At 44.2% G+C, this 25,244-nt stretch overlaps 2 protein-coding genes across 9 annotated transcripts in view; one reads left to right on the forward strand and one right to left on the reverse strand.

Annotated features, from left to right (window-relative positions):
* Positions 1–1,772: 1,772 nt before the first annotated feature.
* LOC148148371 (uncharacterized) overlaps positions 1,773–25,244 on the reverse strand; it is an 83,017-nt gene continuing 59,545 nt past the window's right edge. For 3 of the 8 annotated variants that reach the window (XR_015759250.1, XR_015759248.1, XR_015759245.1), the window contains one exon: positions 16,995–17,157. Coding sequence is in view for 2 of the 8 variants with exons in the window: in XM_087993897.1 (XP_087850023.1) it covers positions 3,180–3,487 (308 nt within the window). In the remaining 6 variants the exon portion in view is untranslated. The other 5 variants (XM_087993897.1, XM_087993896.1, XR_015759251.1 and 2 more) reach the window with 4 other exon arrangements.
* Positions 7,136–23,063, forward strand: LOC148148372 (lactosylceramide 4-alpha-galactosyltransferase-like). The gene is made up of 3 exons (XM_087993895.1): positions 7,136–7,481; positions 13,571–14,079; positions 20,420–23,063. Exons 2-3 carry the CDS (start codon positions 13,597–13,599, stop codon positions 21,008–21,010), a joined length of 1,074 nt encoding a protein of 357 aa, XP_087850021.1. The 5' UTR covers positions 7,136–7,481; positions 13,571–13,596; the 3' UTR covers positions 21,011–23,063.

Below are 25,244 nucleotides of genomic sequence, written 5' to 3' on the forward strand. Positions count from 1 at the left end.
CGGACAAGACAGGATAAACAGAAGTTGTGGGATAAGTCTTAAGGAAATGAGTGACGTAAGCGAAGCAGGGAACAGACAATGGAATAAGGAAAACATATGGTATAAATTGCGAGGGTTTTTTGGATATACTGTGCATTCTGTAATTACCTTACCTGGTAATTAGACAAAGCACCCACCTATAGGTTATAAATAAAAAAGAAGCTGTTATTCAGATATTCGTCTCGGACTGAAATTATTAAAGTGAGTGAGCTTTTGTTTCTCACAGGTACATAAATAAAAAGGTTTAGAGGGACATGGGCCAAATGCTGGCAAATGGGACTAGATTAATTTAGGATATCTGGTCAGCATGGATGGGTTGGACCAAAGGATCCGTTTTCATGCTGTACAACTCTATGATTCGATGCTTCTAAATGACATAGTACGTAACACAGTTTAGAAAGATCTTAACATAAACAGCTAAATAACACTTTTTAGATTAGATTACTTACAGTGTGGAAACAGGCCCTTCGGCCCAACAAGTCCACACCAACCCGCCGAAGCGTAACCCACCCATACCCCTACATTTACCCCTTTACCTAACACTACGGGCAATTTAGCATGGCCAATTCACCTGACTTGCACATCTTTGGAGTGTGGGAGGAAACCGGAGGAAGCCCACGCAGACATGGGGAGAATGTGCAAACTCCACACAGTCAGTCGCCTGAGGCGGGAATTGAACCCGGGTCTCTGGCGCTGCGAGGCAGCACTGCTAACCACTGTGCCACCGTGCCGCGATTTGAAAACTTCTTTACAAGCTCTCCTGGCTTTGAAACTCAACACAATAGAAAGCGGTTTTGCTGAGGTGCCTTGTCCCTCTGAATTGAGCTAAACTGTTATTTCTGAACATATTGATTCGATTGCCCTGAAGTTAAAACAAAACTAACAGCTTTGTTCTGTTGCACTGTCTGTTATTAACTCACTAGTATAAGCATTTTATCTATAGGGGCTCTCCCAAATACTTGATTGCAGTCACATGCTTTTTAAACACTGATGTATTTAGGTCACTGTTCCAAAACAACTTTCTGACCTTTTCATCAAAACCTTCAGCAAACTGACCAAAATCTGTTTCTGTTTTAATGTCCAACTTTCAAAGATGGCAATTTAATGTTTTTTTCCCCCTTCATCACAGTAACGAATCTGTCAATAAATTTGTAGTGAACACCTTTTGAAAAAAAACACATGCTCGTTAAATTACTGGTCAATTCCAGTCTCTTGGTGTCTGTTCACAATTCAAATTACTGGTGTGGCATGAATTGAAAACTCAAACCACCATCCTATCAATGGAGCTGATTCCAAAGGACTAAACAAGACTTTCCAATGATGTGCTGTGTTATCAATAGCAATAGACTACATGCTGCAATAAGTGTTACACCTCTACCAGAGTCGGTGCCTGACCAGGACCGTGGGAAATGGGTATAAAATAAGAGACCTCTGAAGGAATAGCTTGGATGCAGAAAGGTTAACGGAGTCTGAAATGCTCATAAATTGTCCGTACAGTGGAGAGAGTTGAGCAGAGGAACATTGCCTCACAATATGAGTCCTTTAATGCTTCATTAAGGCAAACCCAATCTGGATTGTCAGAATGGTCATTGTTTTTAGACTCCTCAGAATGACGATCAGCATCATGGTCAAAAATCTTCAAACCTTCCACTTTCCAATCATTGATTTCAAAACAAACATTTTCTGAAAGTCGTCAAGCTGCCAGTTCAATTAAAAAGTGGAAGTCTGAGACTTGGGTGGGCAATTAGTGGTAAATGTAAGGTGGTTCTTTCTAGCATTAAGCTGCCTTTATATTGCATCCTTTCAGAGGACTGCAGTTTGAAAGGGTGAGGCTAATTAGAATTGAGTTTTGGTTCAATAAGGAATCTCTTGGAAATCACATGTCTTGTGATAATTGCTTGTTTACTGCAGATCCCCGCCGGAAGTGATCACTGTCAGGTTGTAGCTTCTGCTTTGGAGACTGTTTTGATTTTTCTGTTAGCGACCAGCCTGGAAAACAGCTTCACAGTTCAGTTGTCCTTTTCCTGAAAGTCCACTTCTAGTGGGTTCAGTATGGTAGCGGGACACCAGTCCAGTCTGAGGCTTGATTGTGCTTTTGGGGAACATCCAGAAGAATCCTCAATACTGTGTTTACTCTGTTGTCCTGTTCCCCCAAACTCTGTTGAAACAAAACGTTCAGAGACACTGTATAATTTTACTTCCTTCATCTTTATTCTGAGCCCTGGCAGGGAGAGGAAATGATGGCCCATGTGCACAGAGACATGAATTCATGGTCTTCTCTGGAACAGCAGTTTCTCAATAAATTGGAAAGTCATTTTACAGATAAGGCAACATGCATATTGACTGGGTGGCCTTTACATTTAGTGAGTGTCAACAGTAAAGATTAAGCCATCTTCTGTTACACAATGAATTACTGGCTTCACATAACGAATACTTTTCACCTTGTTAAACTAATCTCATATACTGACTGCTTCCAATATTGTTAAATGGCTCGAGATAATGACTGCTTTTCACCTTGTTAACCCATTACCATTGCCTGCACCACCCCGTTGTTAACTGTACGTTCTTATCTGATCTGAGTCATGCTCAGCTGAACCACTTGTTTCACAAAACACAGAACTTATCACAAAACTCATTACTGAACACTTTCCCTGCCTGCTCATAGCCTGCTCATATCCTATAAACATTATCATTCCCTCCTTTTGCCATGTCATGATAAGCAATGTCATTACCAGCTTTCATAAGACTCTGACAGCCAGTAAAGCAAGTTATTGACACACAGCATACAATGATTATTACTAGTCTGTTACAGTAATTAGATTTTGAATAATGCTCCCAAGTGGAAAAAAAAGATCATCAGTAAAGTTCTTAAATGTATAGTCCTTAGTGACCACTCCATCCCCTCCAAGTCGAGTGGAAATGAGCCAGTTTTCCAAAATCTCCTTTAGGTGAAGTCTAACCTGAAAACAAATTTCAGTCTGTCATCACTCTTGTGCATCAGGCCACGGTGACGTCTGATTACTTGGATAAGGGCAGTTAAATGCTTCACAAAACTAACGAGACTTCCATGCTTGTGGAGATGCTACAAATGGAGGATGCCAGCACATCTGAGCATGCAGTGCAGCAGCTGCAGTTGCAAGCTAGGTGAATGCAGCACTCTTTGCTGCTTCTGCTCCCACTCTGTTGTTAAATGTAACAAAGCCAACTGGCTGTGTTGATGTTAGCTTGATCAGTGATCCTTCATATGATCGAAATACAAGGTAAGGCTCATGCAGTTTAATGTCCATGGGAAGGCCACTGACAAAACGCGTACCGACCTCTTCTTCACTGTTGTTAACTTCTTCACTTTTCCTGCTCATGACTGGGGAGCTGATTGAATCCGTTGGATCAGGTTGTGGAGGGGCAGGCGGTGGTCTGAAGGCATGCTTTACCTGTGAATGGAGAAACTCTGGAGAAGATTTTAGCTGCTGAAAGTATCTTTGCATTTCCTCTCTCGTTCCTTCCTTGCCAAGATGGGTATCAGTATGAAGACAGTCACACAGTTAAGTGCACTAAAGTGTGTCTGCCTATTTCAACATTCTTTGAATTCTTGAAGTTTGTTCATCTATTCACTAGTTATGACATTATCAAGTTTTATACAGTCCATAAACTTCTAAATTGTATTCAGTCATATATAAACAAGTGGTCCGAAAATCAAACCCTTGGGTATCTCATTCAGGTTATTCAAAGAACATTTTCTTTCAACAAATTGAAACTTGGATAATGTGAAAGTCATCAGGAAAAGTAGTTCAAAAGTCTGGAACAGCAAGAAAACAACAAAATGTTTCCTGGACTTTATCGATCGAAGAGGCAGTTTCAGTTCTGATTTAAATCTCAAATATTCATGGGATACAAATGCTGAATGTTTTAAAATATGTTCTCCAAATGAAACTTCCAAAATAAAATGGTTGAAATTATGGTGGCAATTTTGGAAGAGATAAATATTCTTTGACTTTACAATATGAAGGAGGCCAAACCAGTATTTTAACAAACCAAAATTTGTTTAAACACTCTCAGCATGATACAATTTACATTGAAACTTTCCCTTTTCAACCCAAGTATTAGTATAACCTTAATTTCAGCATTTTCTCATTTTATTTGCATCCTCTCCCTGAAATTACACCTGTAAAAAGGAAATGCCCTCACAGTGGACCACATGTTGCTGCAATCCAAACCACTCTCTTCCCCAGAACAAAGACTCGCAGTTCCTCAAATTTCACCACGAGGGGACCGTAACTTCTTTCTCACTTTACTCCACATGAGGACTTGAACCCCACTTAACCTTGGAGAACGCAAATCCCACCTAAACACAGAAAACTCGAACCTCAGCACAGCATGGAGGACCCGAACCTCAAATCAACCCACCGTGTAGACTCAAACCCCAGCACCACGCAGAGGACTTGAACATCAATCACACCCACCCCAGGTGTCTCAAACCCCAGTACCACGCAGAGGGCTTGAACATCAATCACACCCACTCCAAGTGACTCAAACCCCAGTACCACGCAGAGGACTTGAACATCAATCACACCCACTCCAAGTGACTCAAACCCCAGCACCACGCAGAGGACTTGAACATCAATCACACCCACTCCAGGTGACTCAAACCCCAGTACCACGCAGAGGACTTGAACATCAATCACACCCACTCCAGGTGACTCAAACCCCAGTACCACGCAGAGGACTTGAACATCAATCACACCCACTCCAAGTGACTCAAACCCCAGCACCACGCAGAGGACTTGAACATCAATCACACCCACTCCAGGTGACTCAAACCCCAGTACCACGCAGAGGACTTGAACATCAATCACACCCACTCCAGGTGACTCAAACCCCAGTACCACGCAGAGGACTTGAACATCAATCACACCCACTCCAAGTGACTCAAACCCCAGTACCACGCAGAGGACTTGAACATCAATCACACCCACTCCAGGTGACACAAACCCCAGTACCACGCAGAGGACCTGAACATCAATCACACCCACTCCAAGTGACTCAAACCCCAGCACCACGCAGAGGACTTGAACATCAATCACACCCACTCCAGGTGACTCAAACCCCAGTACCATGCAGAGGACTTGAACATCAATCACACCCACTCCAAGTGACTCAAACCCCAGCACCACGCAGAGGACTTGAACATCAATCACACCCACTCCAGGTGACTCAAACCCCAGTACCACGCAGAGGACTTGAACATCAATCACACCCACTCCAAGTGACTCAAACCCCAGTACCACGCAGAGGACTTGAACATCAATCACACCCACTCCAAGTGACTCAAACCCCAGCACCACGCAGAGGACTTGAACCTCAATTAAATCCACCCCAGGGGACCCGAACCCCAGTAACCAGTAGAGGACTCAAACCTCAATGACACCCCCATCTCCTCAATACAGCATCTGCCAGTGAGCTTGCGAAACTGTGTCTCTTGACTGAATTAATTGCCGTTTGAGGAATCCATAGACTAGAGAATAATTGAATGAGGGGACCATCTCTGGCACACTGGAATGTCGAGAGGGACCAAGGTTTAAAATCTTATCTCGTGGGGCCGTCCATCTCCAGACACCGATGTTCCGGGCAGCTGTTGACACCGTCCGATCGTAACTATCCGTTTGGATCCTGCCGACTACGCCAATATTGTCATCCCGTTTTCCCCCCTCTCATCGAAGGAAAACCTTCAGAGATTTAGTATAGTTTTGCTTCCTTCATCTTTATTCTGGGCCCTGGCAGGGACAGAGAATGATGGGCCATGTGCACAGAGACACGAGTTCACGGTCTTCTCTGGCACAGCAGTTTCTCAATGAATTGTTTAGTCATTTTACAGGGTGGAGCATCCAGACAATGCAACATACATATTGATTGGATGTGTTCAGTAAAGATTAAGCCATCTACTATTACACACTGAAGAACTGGCTTCACATAACGAATAGTTTTCATCTTGTTATACTAACCTCACATACTGACTGCTTCCAATAATGTTAAATGGCTCAACATAATGACTGTTTTCCAGCTTGTTAACCCATTACCTTTGCCTGCAGCCCCCCATTGTTAACTGTAAGTTCTTATATGATCTGAGTCATGCTCAGCTGAACCTCTTGTTTCACAAAACTCAGAACTTAACTCTTTCCCTGCCTGCTTTTACCCGATACACATTCTCAACTGAGAAAGCTGTGTTAGCAAAGATCTCAGAAAATATCTACTCATTTGTGATTGACATCCCTCTTCACATTCCAGAACACCGGAATCACAGCTGTCTGAGCAACTCAATCTTTAACCTTATAACAATTATGAGCTAGGATATGTTGCACCAAAGTGTTTTTTTTAACCCTTAAAGTGAATTTTGCAAAGCGAAATCTGACTTTTCCCCTTACCCAGTCTATGAGCGTGTTTTGTTGGTGTGCTTTAGGCAATTTAGAGGGGTCAGCAGTTTTGAATTTATAAAGTTTGACGTCAGCATTAAATAAGTTTTATTAATAATAAATTAATCATTTTGATCTTCTACAAAACTGCTAGTTGATGGATCTCTGCTCCTAATTCTAGTGTCGGAGCATTATCCTATATCCTATATCCTTTGTCTTATATCCTAAGCTGAATATTACAATGAAATTTATGTCATGACCCTGCAGTAAAGGAAATTGAGAAAGATAGTGTATTGCTCCCATCATTGAAAGCGAGGAGGGGTGTTGTGTTCTCATCTTTGGGGTGATGTCTCTTTAAGACATCAATGCGTAAATATGAAATGTACCCAAGCCAAAGTCTTTCTGCATTGTACCACTTAAGGCATAGACTTTACCTGGAGATTACTTTATATTGTATGTATTAGTCTCATGGTATGTCACATATCAAGAAAAATTAATCCACATACCTAGTGGTGCTGCATCGACATAACATAAGAATATTAATACAATACCACACAGACAGACATAGACACACATACATATGGATATTCATGTGTTATTCCTCCCTCTCTCTCCTGTCCCTGCACAAACATTTCTAATTACCATGTTCCCTCAGGGTCTCTTCCAAAGTCACATGACAAAACTTTCCAAGCTCTCCTTTGTATGATCATCAACCCTTATGGGATACTATCCTGGAGGTTTGACCATAAAATATCTGATAATATAACACATGCCTACTGATTACAAATATCATCACATTCTCCACATTTCATTGGAGTTGCTCACATTATTCAGTCTGTCTGTTTGATCCTGTTCATAATGTCGCTGGCCTCAATAAAACATCCCACAAAGATTTGTAAAGGGCAAATCAGCAACAGGAAAGTCACATGTGACATCAACCTTTGTTTCAATCCTGACACACCCAGTGTAACCTGAATGCTGAAACATCCTTACACACATCACATGATCATTGGAGCACAAACACCTTTCAACACGGTAAGTGAAAACTATTTCTAACATCCTTCCTTTGGAAGATTGTTCGGATCATTCATTCCTCTGCCAGCTTTTCCCACAAAGGTTTGGATGATCACATTGGGGGTTGATCCATTGCCAGCTGTGGGTTTCGTGAGTTGTTTACAGACATTTCTGACTGCAAGCCCTCTCAAATCATCCAGGCTGGGAATTGGAACATGCACACACTGACCTGTCTGGGACTGGGATTGAGAACAGCATTAGGGATACTCCTACTTCTTGGAAACAGTATTTGCATTGTAGTCCTTTTCCACACCCATTTCCCACTCTCTCGATGACACCCTTTCCCTTTCCAACTCTCTCACTATATCTCTCCACCTTTTTCACTCCATCTCTCTCTCTCGTTCTCTATGCCTTTACTCATTCTCTTTTTCTCCCTCTCCACCTCACTGTCTGTTATCCCCACTGTCTGTTTGTCTGACTCTCTTTCACTCTTCAAACCTTTAAGTGCAGCTCATTTTCCCAGAACAAAAAACATCTATGTGAATTTCTGCTATGATTTCTCCTGTTTATCAGCAGTGTCTCAATGGTTTCACAAAGATTATGTTTTGTCAAAGTTCACTTTTTTCCCACGGTTCAGCTTTCCTGGAGTTTGATTTAAGCAATTTGCCCAGGAGAGGACTAGATCTCAAGGGGAACTATGATGTGCTCCGTGCATATGGATGAGATGCTGGGCCAGGGGTCTAGGGTTTGCAGACTCACAGGAACTGCTGAAGAGTGGGGAGGATCTGCTGTGGAGATGAGGGGGATTGGTCTAGGAGATGGCAGGAGCTCCTACATGAGGTTAGGGAACTGATCCTGGGTTGGGGGAATCTGCTGTGAGGGGCAGGTGAGGGGAGAGGGCGGTGTGGGGAGTGGGAACTGAAAGAATCGGCAGAAAGTTACAGTCACGGCAATTGAGAATCACACTGGATTGCTGACAATCTCAGCAGAGTGACCCATAAACTGATCACCTGCAACGGAGATGAGCAGAGAGCAGTTTATCTTTCATAGTTCAATCTCCAGCTATTCTGAGTTTCACTCTGAATGAAGAGTAGCATTTGAAATGTGAAAAGATCAACATGTTCAGACAGGTTTAACGTGTTTGACATTGTTAATCCGGTTTGTCAAATATATTCTTTCAGTTCAACAAAATATAATTTCTGAGGCTGTTGAACAGATCATAACAAATCGTAAAGAATTAGAATAATGATTGTTGAAATAATGTGCTAGATATGTGTGATACAACAAAGAATGACATTTGTGAGGTTATTCAGTATAAAATGAAACAGTAAGTTTATCACTGTGTTGAAGTTTCAGTGGGCAGCTGAGTCACTGAGTCAGAGAGTGGCACTGTCTGAGAAACTGCACGGGATGGTTAAACTGAGAGGTCTCCTCCAGGTTTTTCCACCCTCACAACTGAACCCACAAAGACAAAGAAAGTGTCAGAAAGGCTTCTCTTTCACCCGGAATGTGGGTGTTTTCATGATGTTAATAATCGCCTGACAGCCAATGATGTAGTTCTGAATCTTTCAATTTAATTGTGGAATGTGGGTGTTGCTGGAATGCCTGGTGGCTAATGTTTTCTGTATGGACTGTGAGCATCATTGTCAAGATGAGCATCTGGTGCTCATATCTCATTATCCTTGAATTGATTGGCTCTCCTGGTTGTTTTAGAGAGAAGTTAAGATTCAACCACACTGCCATGGGTCTTTATGAAATGAACTTACATGTGAGGGCATCACTGTCTAGGCTGGCATGTATTACCCATCTCTAATTGCTCAGAGAACAGTTAAGAGTCAACCACATTGATGTGGGTCTGGAGTCACATGTAGGCCAGACCAGGGGAGGAAAGCAGTTACCTTTCCTAAAGGATTATGTTGATGGATGTGGATATAGGTTTGTTTGCTGAACTGGAAGGTTCATTTTCAGACATTTTGTCACCATACTAAGTATCATCTTCAGTGAGTCTCCGGACAAAGCACTGCTGATGAATCCTACTTTCTATTTATATGTGTGGGTTTCTTTGGGTCGGTGATGTCATTTCCTATGATGATGTCATTTCCAATGGAGTGTCATGACAGAAGCTGAGCTCTGCTGTACAATGGGTTTCAAGACGCCCTTGATACAGCCTGAGAGTTTCTTACACAAGGTTCCATTGCCTGACATGATGGGGATGTCCTGGTGTGTTGGATTTGTGCATCTTCGGTAAGGCAGTAGAAGTCCTGTATGTGAGAAGAACGTGGGATGAGAGTGCATAGGGAAGAGTGAAGAATTGGATCAAAAGTCTTGATCAATCTGTTTAGTTCATGGGTGTGTCCTTCGGTCAGATCAGCCAGTAGTTGCCTGTAGTGTTCCTGGTTGTTCAGTTGTTGGTACACTTCCTTGCAGTAGTCCATTCTATTCTGTATGATGATGGCTCCTCCTTTATCTGCAGGTATGATGACAATATTGCGAGTGGTTTTGAGAGCATAGACAGCGTTGCATTGTGATCAGGTGATGTTTTGCTCTACCTTGTGAGTGTGGCTGATGAATCTGGCCTTGACACATATCCTGATGATTTGAGCATACACGTCAAGCCCAGGGCAGCGGCCCTCCAGAGGGCTCCAAATCGACTCCTTCTTTGGTCGCTCCACTACAGATCTCTCTGATGACTCTTCTGGTTTATTGATTGTCTCGTTAGGATCACTGCTGACATCTTGGAAGAATTCCCGGAGTCTCATTTGTTCGATAAACTCCTCCATGTCTGCCACAAGACCAATGGGGTCCATTTGGGTGGGAGGGCAGAAATTGAGCCCAAGGCTGAGAACTTCAATCTCTTCCAGTTGAGGTGTGTGATCTGATAAGTTGATGATCAATTTCCCCGTGTGATAATGTTTTGAATTGTGGTGCCAGGGGAGGTTTGGCTCCTGTGAGTGATGATGCCAAGTTTCTCCAGTTTCTTATTTTTGGAGTGCATGTACATGGTGTAGTTCTGTCACCTTTCTGCTTGGCAGTGTCTCATAACTGTAATGTTGTATCTTGAACGCAAGGTGAGAGTGTGGACTCTACCTTGATTTCAAGGTTAAGGCACCTGCTGTAGAGTTGGTGCACAAGATGATTGAGGAATTTGTGAGAGTGTGACGGCAAAGTCTCTCAGCATAGTCTGAACTTCTGAATTATCACTCACAGCATACAATAGGTTTGGAGCAGGAGCTATCAAAGCAATGTCATTAATGAATGTGACCCAACTTGAATCCCCTGTCATGGGACTGAAACTGCTGGTTTGTTTGAATTGCCTTTAAATATATAGTTTTTGACTTATTATTCATGATTCTATTCTCTTAACTATCCACTGACCTCCAGGTGAGCTATACCTAACACTCAATTTAGAGAAATTTTGAATCATTAAAGGAACATTGTCATTTTTACCAGCTACAGACTGGGTTAAAATGAAATATTCTGCCTCCTGAGAGTTTTCAAACCAGCTAAATTATCTCAGGATAGAATGTATTTACAGAATATTATTTTGTACTTTAATAGAAAAAAACATTTTTTTAAAAATTTATCAATTTTTAATAGTTGTAATTTAGGAATCATAGGATATTATAGGATCTAATTCAATATTGCAGACTATAACATGCTCAAAGAAATAAAGACATTTATCAAAAAAGCTAGTATTCTGGGAAAAGCATTCCCTTACTATTGAGTGATCACTGAAGGGGTCCCTGATGCCGTGAGGCAGCAGTGCTAACCACTGAGCCACCATGTCGCCTCAATGATGCCAGACCTCCCACCAACCTACCCTCCACACCCGGCATTTTCCCTCACCTCTGCAAGAGATGCAAAACCTGCACCCACACTCCCCCCTTACCTTCATCCAAGGCCCCAAAGGATCCTTCCACATCCAGCAGAGATTTTCCTGCACATCTAAACAACTCATCTACAGTATCCATTGCTCGCAAAGTGGTCACCTCTACAATGGGGAGACAGGACGCCAACTCACAGAACATTTCAGAGAACATCTCTGGGACATACGCACCCAACAACCCCATCGCCCAATGACCGAACATTTCAACTCCCCTCCCACTCCGCCAAGGACATGTAAGTCCTGGGCCACCACCAGCGCCAAATCCAAGCCACCTCACGACTGGAGGAAGATCGCCTCGTCTCCTGCCTTGGGACCCTCCAACAACACAGCATCAATGTCATCCTCACAATTTTCATTATTTCCCCTTCCCACACCTCATCCCAGATCCAACCCTCCAACTCGTCCCCGCCATCTTCAACTGTCCTACCTATCCATCTTCCTCCCCACCTATCAGATCCATCCACCACTCTAACCTATCACCATGACATACCCCAACTGCATCTACCTATTGCCTTCCCAGTTACCCCACCTCCACCCTCCCACTTATCTCAGGAAACTACATGTCAGTTACTATAACATATTATAGTGGAAATTGACTCCACAATTAGCAAGGTTATAACAGGAAACTTAGTCAACATGATTTTGTGAAAGGGAAATTATGTTTACAGAGTCCTTAAAGGAATTAATAAACAGCATGTATAAAGATGAATGTGATGTATCTAGATTTCCAGGAAGGCATTTATCTCACTGATTTCAGTACATATGAAGAGCGCACAGTGCATCATAATGGCATGGATAGAAGATCAGTTAGTTCACAGTGGATGGAGCAAATGGAACATAATATGGGAAAGTGAGAACATAATCATTCTCATAAGAAATGCAAAAGCAGTATACTATTTTGATGGACTGAGTTTGCAAAAACTCTGAAGTGCAGAAGGATCTAACTGTCTTGGTAGATGAGTCACAAAAAGATGGCATGCTAGTACAGCCATCGAAGATAAATGAAATTGAGCTGTTTATTGCAAGCGGAAAGGAATATAAAAGTAAGGAAGTTTTCCCACAACTGTGTAGGACATTTATGAGACTACATCAGGGATACTTTGTCCATCTTTGGTCTCCCCTATTAAGGAAGGACATAACTGCATTGTTGTTGGTATAGCAAAGATTTACTAGGCTGTCTGAGTTAAGGCAAAGTACTGTGGATGTTGGACATCTGGAATGTACACAGAGAGAGTAATGGAAAAACTCAGCTGGTCTGGCAACATCTGTGGAGAGAATAGCAGTTAATGTTTTGAGTCCAGTATGACTCTTCTCCAGAGTTTTCTTCTGCAGATTTAAAACACAAACTTCCATTTCTCTCTCCTTTAATTTTAAATTAGATTCCTTACAGTACGGAAACAGGCCCTTTGTCCCAGCAGGCCCATACCGACTCTCTGAAGAGTAACCCACCCAGACCCATTCCCCGACTTTTACCTCTGACTAACACACCTATCACTATGGGCAATTTAGCATGGCTAATGCACCAAACCAGCACATCTTTGGATTGTGGGAAGGAACCAGAACACCCCGAGGAAACCCACACAGACACGGGGAGAATGTGCAAACTCCACACAGACAGCCACCCGAGGTCGGACTCAGACCCAGGTCCCTGGTGCTGTGAGGCAGCAGTGCTAACCACTGAGCCACCATGCTGCCTCAATGATGAACCTGCTGAATTTCTCCAGAGCTCTCTGTATCTGTGCCATATTCACTGTGTTCAGAATAATAAACAGCAATTTCATTGAAACATAAGATTCTGAAGGATTCAAGGGGATGGACTCTGAGAAATCATTTCCACTATTTGGAAAATCAAGGCCTTTGGTGAACAGCCTCAGGATAAGGACTTCACTCAATGGATTGTGAACGTTTGCAGTTTTATATCCCAGAGGGTGCTCCATGATTGATATTTCTAATGCTGAAATAGTCAGACTTATAATCTTTCAGGGAATTGGGGGGGGAATGTGGAGTGGGAAGGAAAGTGGAATTGAAACCCAAGATCAGCCATAATTGTATTACAAGGTGGAGCAGGCTGGGTTGGTCAAATGTCTCCTTCTGGCTGTATTACCTCTGCTCTTATGTTCTATTTGCTACTTACTGAAATGCTTTGCTTTTGAGCTTGCAAGTATTCTCAAGTATGACTGTATGAACTGAACTGTTTATAATTGACAATTCTTTCTTCTCACAGTGATCATTACAGAACTATCTTCAGTGATGAAGGGTATTGAAAAATTTGCAGTATTTTTCCTCCTGCTGGTATTTGCCCTTGCTGCCTACTTGCTTGTAATTCCCTCTTTGAATAAGACGATTTTAAAATTAAGTGAGTTGCCAAATACACTGGCAAACTACATGGGCAATCCAGTTGACACTGATCGAATTAAATTACCAACATCAAGCTACACAGTGAGTGTGAAATACCCACACCCATCCACAGACCCGGGAATCATGTTTCTACAGACGTCCAGTCAACTGAACCCTTCCTCACTGGCCATGTGTGGCATCGAATCAGCAGCAAGACTAAACCCAAACAAACCAGTTTATTACTTCATGAAAGCATTCAATGGGAATATATCTGTGTATCAGGAACCTGAGTACAAAGGGATCCGTCTGCTTTCTTCATTCAAGAATGTCATCATCTTGCCCTTGAATCCTAAAGAATTGTTCAACAACACACCCTTAGCTGGATGGTATGAGAAGGTAAGGAGTTATATGGAACTGGCTGCTTGAGTTTGTGAATGGTAAAAGCTGCTAATGTCCATCAATCTGAAAAATGAATAGTAAACTTTACACTGACAAGCTAAGTCCCTGTTTCTATGTGTACAATGATGGATAATGCTGAATTGGACGTCCTGTGGGTTTTAAATTAAAATATAAACAGGAAGTAGCATCTGTGTAGAGAGAAAAATGGGATTACTTTGAGTCCAATTTAACTTCTTCAGAAGAAAACCCAATTCCAGACTCAAAATATGAGCTCGGTTTCTTTCCCTACATTTGCTGCCAGACTTATTGAGTTTTTCCATCAACTTCTATTTCTACTTCAAATCTCCAGCATCTGCACTATTTTGCTTTTATTGGTGTGTTTTGCAATCAAGTTCAGAACAGATTTGTTTTGGGGTTTGAATGATGTGGGCAAAGGAAAGATTTCAGGCAATCGTGTGAGAAGTCCAGTGAGACCCAATTCAATGCTGGTGGCACCTCAGTCCATGTTTTGTGCATTCATTGAGAGATAAAGTGAGCTTCTGACCTCCAGGTTGGAGCCTAGGTTCCAAAGTCTCAGGGCCCAATCCATGTGTATCGAATACACACCCACACACACACACAGACACAAACACACACACACACAGACAGACACAGACACACATAGACACAGACACACACAGACACACACACAGACACAGACACACACACACACAAACAGACACACACACACAGACATACACACACAGACACACACACACACACAGACACACACACACAGACACAGACACACACACACACACAAACAGACACAGACACACACACACAGACACACACACAGACAGACACAGACACACACATACATACAGACACACACAAACACACAGACACACATAGACATACACACACAGACACACACACACAGACACACACATAGACACACACACAGACACACACACACACAGGCACAGACACACACACAAACAGACACAAACACACATACACTCTCACACACACACACACACACACACACACACACACATACACACACACACACCATGCTACCGATATTGCTTTCAAGATGCTCAGCCTTTATGATCCCTTATGGTACTTTTCCAATCCACTTACACGATGTTTCTGCACTTCAGTGTTATCCCTCGGGCAGCCCTGCTGACTCTCATTGAAATGCTGCATCATGGACACTATGTGCTCAGGAACACACACTCATCTCCTGAATACAGAAGATACTCAGCTGTATCTCTGGGCTCCTCCCTCATTCTCACAGAGCTCCCTCACTCTGAACCAACCTGGATGCTCACAGTATCCCTGCCTTGCCTTTTTCATAGAATCATAGAATCCCTGCAGTGTGGAAACAGGCCATTTGGTACAACAAGTCCACATTGACCCTCTGAAGAACATCCCACCGAGACCCATTCCCCTTCCCTAATACTCTACATTTCCCCTGACTAATGCACCTCATCTACATATCCCTGAACATTATGGACAATTTAGCACGGCCAATTCACCTAACCTGCACATTTTTGGACTGTGGGAGGAAACCGGAGCACCCGGAGGAAACCCATGCAGACACAGGGAGAATGTACAAATTCCACACAGACAGTTGCCTGAGGCTAGAATCGAACCTGCGTCCCTGGTGCTGTGAGGCAGCTGTGTTGACCACTGACCCACCATGTGCCCCCTCAGACAGAGATACCAGGCACACATTACTTCTGTCTCGCCTTGCCATTCAGTGTAGGCACAGAGCTAGAAAGCTTGTCAGCAGACCTTCAGTAAAGGGGGAATGGCCTTTGCTCAGGGGTTTTTGCACATTAAGTCAGGGACAGCCTCCAATATCAGTCCAGGTTCTTGGATAGGTCAGTCAGTATTCTGCGCAGTCAGAGACTGGGATCTATCCACATAATGGAGTGAGGAGCTAAATGTTGGACAATCCACCGTCCAACTGGACCCTTTCTGCCCTACTGTGGACTGTTTTCCTTCTGGAATGAGACACAGAGAGGTACCATGGAAGATGAAAGTGGGTGGCACAGCTATTATTGTTAATGCAGGTTGGGAGGTGTCCTGATTGAGTGATTGAGTGGGTAGCAAAGAGGATATACAGGATTAGTGGTGTCAGGGGGTTAGGGCGGGTGAGAGTGAGTGGGTGCAGCCAATAGTGAGGTTTGGAGGTGGTCACACTTGCAGAGAAAGAGTGAGTGCGAGGTATTGGAGAGTAGATGCTAGCTCCTACCCTAAGTGAAGAAAGTTATTGTTTCCTCCATTGCTGGTAACTCTGGGGACACACCATTGATTCCAGATTCCCCCAGGTTCTATAAATGTAGGACAGCGCTGGCTTCCAATCTCCTGCCAGAAGTGATGAGAGGCTTGGAAATACAACCAAGAGCAATTTCAAACCAACTGCAGTTCATTGGCTCCCCGGCCAACGTAATCGAGTTAAAATCACACAAATCAGCGCAGTCACTGTCAACAGGCCGCTCTTCAAACACCGGCAGCTTTTTCAAAGTGTGGAGGAAGAAATTACCGTCAGTCTCTGGTATTTTCTCAGCTCCTTTCACTGTCCCAGCTAATCAATCAACCCAGATCATTTAGAATTTCACATTTAGCACACATTCTAGTTCAATTCCTGAAGAAGGGCCTGTGCCCGAAACGTCGAATCTCCTGTTCCCTGGATGCTGCCTGACCTGCTGTGCTGTTCCAGCAATAAAGTTTCAACTTTGATCTCCAGCATCTGCAGACCTCACTTTCTCCACATTCTAGTTCAAGCCAATCTCACTTCATGCATTGGAATTATTACACTGCTGCTCACATTCAAGTTAATGACAGCATGCCAATCTTAACATGTTAACAACTGTTGCAGTTTGATTTTTATCATTTGTAAAGTGGTATTGGTTCCCAATAAACCCTGGAGAGGAATCATTGAGTTTTAGAGTTGTGCAGTTTTAATTATTCTATCGGCTGCAGGCCAGTGTTTCTCCAAAAATCTTCCACTGTCTTCTATTATTTGTAAACCTTTTCCAATATTGGATCTTGATGAAGACATGGACTTTCCTGGTGGCAGACCTGATACAAAGAGTAATCTTTTAGTGTCTGAAATGAGCAGTCACCCTGAAATTCAAACGATACAAATTGGAAAATCCCAGCTACTTAAATACTTGAGTGTTGGGATGAAACCCACTGATTGTTTAAGATTCAGTCATAGTTTCTAGTCGATATTCTGACAATCTATCTAGTTTATAAAGTGGAGATCGACAGATTTCTCTTCACTAGAACTGTATTTGTAGAGTGGTTCGTGGCTGAATTCAGAGTCATGCCGTTCCCATTCGAGTTCATCTCTGTTTTACTGTTGGGGATGGGGGATGATTTGGGGATATACGACTTGTGTTCTGGGGCTGTGAATTTAAACTTCGGGCAAACTGAACAGATTAATCTGAAGTCAGTCTGACAGTGAGCATTGGGGGATTGTTTGTCAGAGATCAAAGGAAAACTGGATGTTTTCCACTGGGAAGTAGGTACAAGATATTTACACTTAGACAGACATGAGTATAAAGACCCAAATGTGAAGTCTGTTTTCTCAAGAAAGCTTGAAATGATGTAAGAAAATCAGAAATAGGAGCAGGAAAGGACATTCGCTCCCTTAAGCCATTCAACGTAACCATGGTGTGATGTGATTTCACTGGATAGAGTGCAAAGGAGATTGACCAGGATGTTGCCTGGTCTGGAGAGTTTCAGTGATGAAGAGAGATTGGACAGACTGGAGCAAGGAGATTGAAGGGGGACATGATTGAGATGGAGGAAAAAGTGAGGACCGCGGGTGCTGGAGATTAGAGTAAAGAATGTGGTGCTGGAAAAGCACAGCAGGTCAGGCAGCATCCGAGGAGCAGGAGAATTGACGTTTCGGGCATAAGCCCTTTATCAGGAATGAGGCTTGTGGGCCGGAATGGCTGAGAGATAAAATGCAGTGGGATGATGCTGGGGGAAGTTAGCTGGGAATGCGATAGGTCAATGAATGTGGAGGAGAAGGTGATAGGTCAGAGAGGAGGGTGGAGCGGTTGGATGGGAAAGACAATGGATAGGTCAGGAAGGCGGTGCCAATTTGGAGGCTTAGGACTGGGATAAGGTGGGGGGAGGGAAATGAAGAAACTGGTGAAATCCACATCAGTTCCATGTAGTTTGCAGGGTCCCAAAGTGGAAGATGAGGCATTCTTCCTCCAGGCGGCAGGTGGTTAGGGTTTGGCAACGGAGGAGACCCAGAATCTGCATATCCTTGACTGAGTGGGAGGGGATTTGAATTATTCTGCCATGAGATGGTGGGCTTGATTGGTGCTGGTGTCCCAGAGATGTTCTCTGAAACAATCCACAAATTGGAGACCACATTAGGTGCAATGGAGAGAGTAGATGACATTGGTGGAGATACAGGTAAGTTTCTGTTGGATGTGGAAGGACCCTTTGGGCGCAGGTTTTCACTTCCTGTGGTGGCAAGGAAAGGTGCTGGGAGTGGGGTGAGGGCTTGTGGGGGCGGGGGAGGGGGGGCGGCGGTGGATCTGACAAGGGAGTTATGAAGGGAATGGTCTCTCTGAAATGCTGATATGGTTGGGGTGGGGTGTGTTTGTAGATGATGGAAGTGGTGGAGGATGATGCAATGATGGGACCATCCCCCACCTTTTCCTCCGCTACATTGATGTCTGTATTGGTGCTACCTCGTGCTCCCACAAGGAGGTTAAACAGTTCATCAACTTCACTAACACGTTTCACCCTGAACTCAAGTTCACCTGGACCATCTCAGACAGCTCCCTCCCCTTCCTGGACCCCTCCATCTCCATCTCAGTTGACTGACATGGACATCTACTACAAACAGCTCACTAGACTCACACAGCTAACTGGACTACACCCCCTTCCACCCTGCCTCCTGTAAAAACACCATCTCTTATTCCCAATTCCTCTGCCTCGGCCACATCTGTTCCCAGGATGACAACAATTCCTTTATAGAAAATCCCAGATGGCCTCTTTCTTCAAAGACCACAATTTCCCCTCCCTCGTGGTCAACAATGCCCTTCAGCGCATTTCCTCCACTTCCCGTACCCCCGTCATTGGACCCCACCTCTCCAATGGCAACAAGGACAGACCCCCCCTCGGTCTTCACCTTCCACCCACCAACCTCCACACACATCATATCATCCTCCTCCAGGTCCTGGGTCTCCTCCATTGCCAAACCCTAACCACCTGACGCCTGGATGAAGAACGCCTCATGTTCAGTCTTGGGACCCTGCAACCACATGAGATTAATATGGATTTCACCGGTTTCCTCATTTCACTCCCCCCACCTTATCCCAGTCCCACGCCTCCAACTCGGCATTGCCCTCTTGACTTGTCCAACGTCTTTCCCATCTATCTGCTCCACCCTCCTCTCCGACCTATCACCTTCTCCCCCACCTTCATCTACCTGTCGCATTCTCAGCTCCTATCCCCCCAGCACCACCCCACTTCCATTTATCTATCAGCCACTTCGGCTCACAAGCCTCACTCCTGATGAAGAGCTTCTGCCCGAAGCCTTGATTCTCATGCTCCTCAGATGCTGCCTGACCTGCTGTGCTTTTCCAGCACTACACTTATGAGGGGGATGTGTCAGTTTTTCAGTTATTAACTGGAAACTGGATCATTTTTGGGAAGTTCTCAATCCCTGTGGAAATTCTAACAAGTGTGCAAACTGCAACTGTAATCACATGATTACGTTTGAGCATACCCACTCTATCCTGTCTCTTTAATGTACATTGCTGAAGGATTCAAGATGTAAGAGCCGGATGAACAATTAAGCATGTGATACACATTCATCCAGTGACTCCATCTTGTGTTATCTCACATTTAGATTTCAAACAGATCCATATTTGTCAATTACACAGCGTTATTTCAGCATGAGCCGCATGATATGGCAGGAATGTGGTCAGAAATCCACACTGGGTTCTCACTTAATCGCAAGCCTGAGTGGGTAGTTTTCTATCTGTTTGAACTAAAGTTTTATTTGACGTGTGGCTGTGGTGTGGTTCCCAGGACTCTGGCTCTTGTGGTGGAAGTTGGAGACCGTGCCAGGGGCAATGGGGAAAGTGGATGCAGCCTTTCTCCATTGAAAGAGTGTGCAGTTTTAAGACTGAACCAGCCCAGGTTCCCATCTCCTCAAGATCCACCTTGCCGCCTGTTACAAAGTGCTCTCAGGAAATGGTGCTCAACCAATGAGCATTGTGCGGATGGAGAGGACAATATTTGGAGGGAGGAGTGATTTAAAACATCAAACCCATAATTGATGAACCTCTATTCTGTTATTTTACAGGTAGATCCCAGCAAGGAAAGTTACTGGTTCCATGTACTCGCTGATGGCTGTCGGCTAGCCTTGCTGTGGAAGTATGGGGGCATCTATCTGGACACGGATATCATTTCACTCAAACCCTTGGAATTCCAAAATTTTATCGGTGCAGAATCAGTACGTTTCGCAAATAATGCAGCTTTGGGATTTAACCGGTCTCATTCTTATGTTGAGAGTTGCTTGAGGGATTTTGTTGAGAAATTCAATGGAGCAGCTTGGGGCCATCAGGGTCCTAGACTGATAACCCGGATGGTGAAGAAATGGTGTGGAACTGACAATCTTCAAAACCTCTTCAACAAAGAATGCAAAGGGATTATGTTCTTGTCTGACAACTGGTTTTACCCAATTCCATTCAGTCACTGGAAAAGGTATTTTGAAACAAATCGATGGAACAAAAGCAATGATGATATTGAAAAGGAATTCTCAAAGACGAAGGGGGTACATGTTTGGAGTTTTGCATCCTCTCGCCAAAAATTTCAAATCAGAGGAAGTCACTCTTTGGTAGAATACTTTTTCATTACATACTGTCCAAGCACATATGAAACTCTCCCAAAATAGGGTGTGCTGTGAGTGTCAGTTTACATATTGCTTTGAATTTTCCCTACTAAATAACTACCTGTAACAAACCGATCATGATGGGTGGCTCTCAACCTCATCTTACTCTATCTTCATCTGGATCTTTCTACTGTCTTTCAGGCATAGATGGAAGGGGACAAGTGCGATCCTGCCTCGAGTTTTCCTCTCTAACTTTCACCCATCTTACCCCATCACCTGCTCCCTCCTTCCCCCAAATAATCCTGGAAACCATCTCCCATTTTAATAAAAAGTGAAAGACTGCAGATGCAGGAAATGTGAAACAAACACCAAGAACACGGGAAAAACTGAGCAAAGAACTTCTGGACCCAATGCTGTTTCTCTTCCTCCACAGATGCTGAGAGATATGCTGAGCTCCTCCCACATTCTCTGTCTGCTTTTATTTTTTGTAAAGCTAAGTGCAATGTCCTGGGAAAGTGTGCAGTAAAAATTACCAAGATACACTGGCCCTTAGGTTATGTCACTGGGCTAATAACTTAAAGGTACGGGTGAATAGCATGTGGACACGGGGTCAACTCCCACCATGGAATTTAAATTCAGTTAATTAACTTGGATTGGATGATTGCTGTAAAAATCCATTTGGTCTAAGAATGTCTTCAGGGAGAGAAATCTGCCAACCTTACTTGGTCTGGGCTAGGTGTGACTCCATAGCCATTTCCCTGACATGGCCTCGTGAGCTACTTACTCCATCGTATTAAACCACTACAAAGCCTAAAAAAAGGAATGAAACCAGACGGACCACCAGACATTGCCCCAGCCGGTGTTACCATCCAGAACTATAGTGCTAGCTCTATCCAGCCTGTAAACTCCTTCTTACTAACATCTGTGGATTTGTGCAAAATGGGAGACTGTCTCACTGACCTATAGAGCAATGCGCTGACAGTTGAATGACATGGATGTCAGGTGAAATTGTGAGATTAGCTAAGAGGAAAAAGGAAGCATTCATAAAATCTAGACGACTGAAGACAAATGAAGCTTTAGAAGAATAATGGGAATGTAGGACCAATCTGAAATTCGGAGTTAAGAGGGCTAAAAGGGGTCATGAGATATCTTTAGCAATCAGGATTAAGGAAAATTCCAAAGCCTTTTATTCATATATAAGGAACAAGAGGGTAGCTAGTGAATGGGTTGGCCCACTCAAGGACAAAGGAGGAAAGTTATGTGTGGAATCAGAGAAAATGGGTGAGGTTCTTAATGAGTACTTTGCATCGGTATTCACCAAGGAGATGGACATGACTGATGTTGATAGATGTTTGATTACTCTAGGTCAAAAGTCAGCATAAAGGGGGAGGAGGTGTTTGGTATTTCAAAAGGCATTAAGGTGGATAAATCCCCAGATCTAGATGGCATCTACCTGAGTTTACTGAGGGAAGCAAGAGAGGAAATAGCTGAGGCTTTAACAAATATCTTTGCAGCATCCTTGAACACGGGTGATGCCTCAGAGATTGGAGAATTGCTCATAGAACATTACAGCGCAGTACAGGCCCTTCGGCCCTCGATGTTGCGCTGACCTGTCATACCAATCTGAAGCCCATCTAACCTACACTATTCCATGTACGTCCATATGCTTGTCCAATGACGACTTAAATGTACTTAAAGTTGGCGAATCTACTTGGCGTTGCAGGTAAAGCATTCCATACCCTTACTACTCTCTGAGTAAAGAAACATCTGTCCTATATCTATCATCCCTCAATTTAAAGCTATGCCCCCTTGTGCTTGCCGTCACCATTCTTGGAAAAAGGCTCTCCCTGTCCACCCTATCTAACCCTTTGATTATCTTATATGTGCTGAAAATGTGTTGTTGGAACAGCGCCGCAGGTCAGGCAGCATCCAAGGAACAGGAGAATCGACGTTTCGGGCATAAGCCCTTCTTCAGGAATGAGGAAAGTGTGTCCAGCAGGCTAAGATAAAAGGTATGGAGGAGGGACTTGGGGGAGGGGCGTTGGAAATGCGATAGGTGGAATGAGGTCAAGGTGAGGGTGGTAGGTCAGACTGGGGTGGGGGAGGAGAGGTCAGGAAGAAGATTGCAGGTTAGGAAGGCGGTGCTGAGTTCGAGGGATTTGACTGAGACAAGGTGGGGGGAGGGGAAATGAGGAAACTGGTGAAATCTGAGTTCATCCCTTGTGGTTGGAGGGTTCCTAGGCGGAAGATGAGGTGCTCTTCCTCCAACCGTTGTGTTGTTTTGGCTGGCGATGGAGGAGTCCAAAGACCTGCATATCCTTGGTGGAATGGGAGGGGGAGTTGAAGTGTTGAGCCACAGGGTGGTTGGGTTGGTTGGTCCGGGTGTCCCAGAGGTGTTCTCTGAAACGCTCCGCAAGTAGGCGGCCTGTCTCCCCAATATAGAGGAGGCCACATCGGGTGCAGAGGATGCAATAGATGATGTGTGTGGAGGTGCAGGTGAATTTGTGGCGGATATGGAAGTTTCCTTTGGGGCCTTGGAGGGAGGTGAGGGGGGAGGTGTGGGCGCAAGTCTTGCACCTCCTGCGGTTGCAGGGGAAGGTGCCGGGAGTGGAGGTTGGGTTGGTGGGGGGTGTGAATCTGACGAGGGAGTCACGGAGGCAGTGGTCTTTATGGAATGCTGATAGGGGAGGGGAGGGAAATATATCCTTGGTGGTGGGGTTCGTTTGGAGGTGGCGGAAATGACAGCGGATGATACGCTGTACATGGAGATTGGTGGGGTGGTAGGTGAGGACCAGTGGGGTTCTATCCTGGTGGCGGTTGGAGGGGCGGGTCTCAAGGGGGGAGGAGCGGGAAGTAGAAGAGATGCAGTGGAGGGCATCGTCGACCACCTCGGGGGGGAAATTGCGGTCCTTGAAGAAGGAGGCCATCTGGGTTGTACGTTTTTGGAACTGGTCCTCCTGGGAGCAGATGCGGCGGAGATGAAGGAATTGGGAGAATGGGATGGCGTTTTTACAAGGGGCAGGGTGGGAGGAGGTGTAGTCCAGGTAGCTGTGGGAGTCGGTCGGTTTGTAGTAGATGTCCTTGTTGATTCGGTCGCCTGAGATAGAAATAGAAAGGTCGAGGAAAGGGAGGGAGGAATCTGAGACTGTCCAGGTGAATTTGAGGTCAGGTTGGAAGGTGTTGGTGAAGTGGATGAACTGGATTATCTTATATGACTCTATTAAGTCACCTCTCAACCTTCTTCTCTCTAACGGAAACAGCCTCAGGTCCCTCAGCCTTTCCTCGTAAGACCTTCCCTCCATACCAGGCAACACCCTAGTAAATCTCCTCTGCACCCTTTCCAAAGCTTCCACGTCCTTCTTATAATGCGGTGACTAGAACTGTACACAATACTCCAAGTGCGGCCGCACTAGAGTTTTGTACAGCGGTAGCATAACCTCATGGTTCCAGAACTCGATCCCTCTGTTAATAAAAGCTAAAACACTGTATGCCTTCTTAACAACCCTGTGAACCTGGGTGCCAACTTTCAAGGATCTCTCTGCTCATCTACACTACCAAGAATCTTACCATTAGCCCAGTACTTTGCATTCCAGTTGCTCTGACCAAAGTGAATCACTTCACACTTGTCCGCATTAAACTCCATTTGCCACCTCTCAGCCCAGCTCTGCAGCTTATCTATGTCTCTCTGTAACCTACAACATCCTTCGTCACTATCCACAACTCCACTGACCTTAATGTCATCTGCAAATTTACTAACCCACCCTTCTATGCCCTCATCCAGGTCATTTATAAAAATGACGAACAGCAGTTGGCTCAACACTGACCCTTGCGGTACACCACTGGTAACTGGACTCCAAGATGAACATTTCCCATCAACCACCACCCTCTATCTTCTTTCAGCAAGCCAATTACAATTCCAAACTGCTATATCTCCCACAATCACATTCCTCCGTATTTTGTACAATAGCCTACTGTGGGGAACCTTATCGAATGCCTTGCTGAAATCCATATACACCACATTAACTGGTTTACTCTCATCCACCTGTTTGGTCACCTTCTCAAAGAACTCAATAAGGTTTGTGAGGCACGACCTACCCTTCACAAAACCGTGCTGACTAGCTCTAATCAAATTATTCTTTTCTGGATGATTAGAAATCTTATCTCTTATAACCTTTCCCAATACTTTACCAACAACTGAAGTAAGGCTCACTGGTCTATAATTACCTGGGTTGTCTCTACTCCCCTTCTTGAACAGGGGAACCACATTTGCAATCCTCCAGTCTTCTGGCACTATTCC

The sequence above is a fragment of the Chiloscyllium plagiosum genome, unplaced genomic scaffold (assembly GCF_037043375.1).
Source record: "Chiloscyllium plagiosum isolate Xiang-an unplaced genomic scaffold, Cpla_swu_hap1 HiC_scaffold_13, whole genome shotgun sequence".
NCBI classification, from domain to species: domain Eukaryota; kingdom Metazoa; phylum Chordata; class Chondrichthyes; order Orectolobiformes; family Hemiscylliidae; genus Chiloscyllium; species Chiloscyllium plagiosum.

Excerpts from the sequence above, each read along its gene's own strand:
- LOC148148372 (XM_087993895.1), top strand. The coding sequence starts at position 13,597 with ATGAAGGGTATTGAAAAATTTGCAGTATTTTTCCTCCTGCTGGTATTT. Across the intron at positions 14,080-20,419 it reads TAGCTGGATGGTATGAGAAG|GTAGATCCCAGCAAGGAAAG; the intron begins GTAAGGAGTTAT and ends GTTATTTTACAG.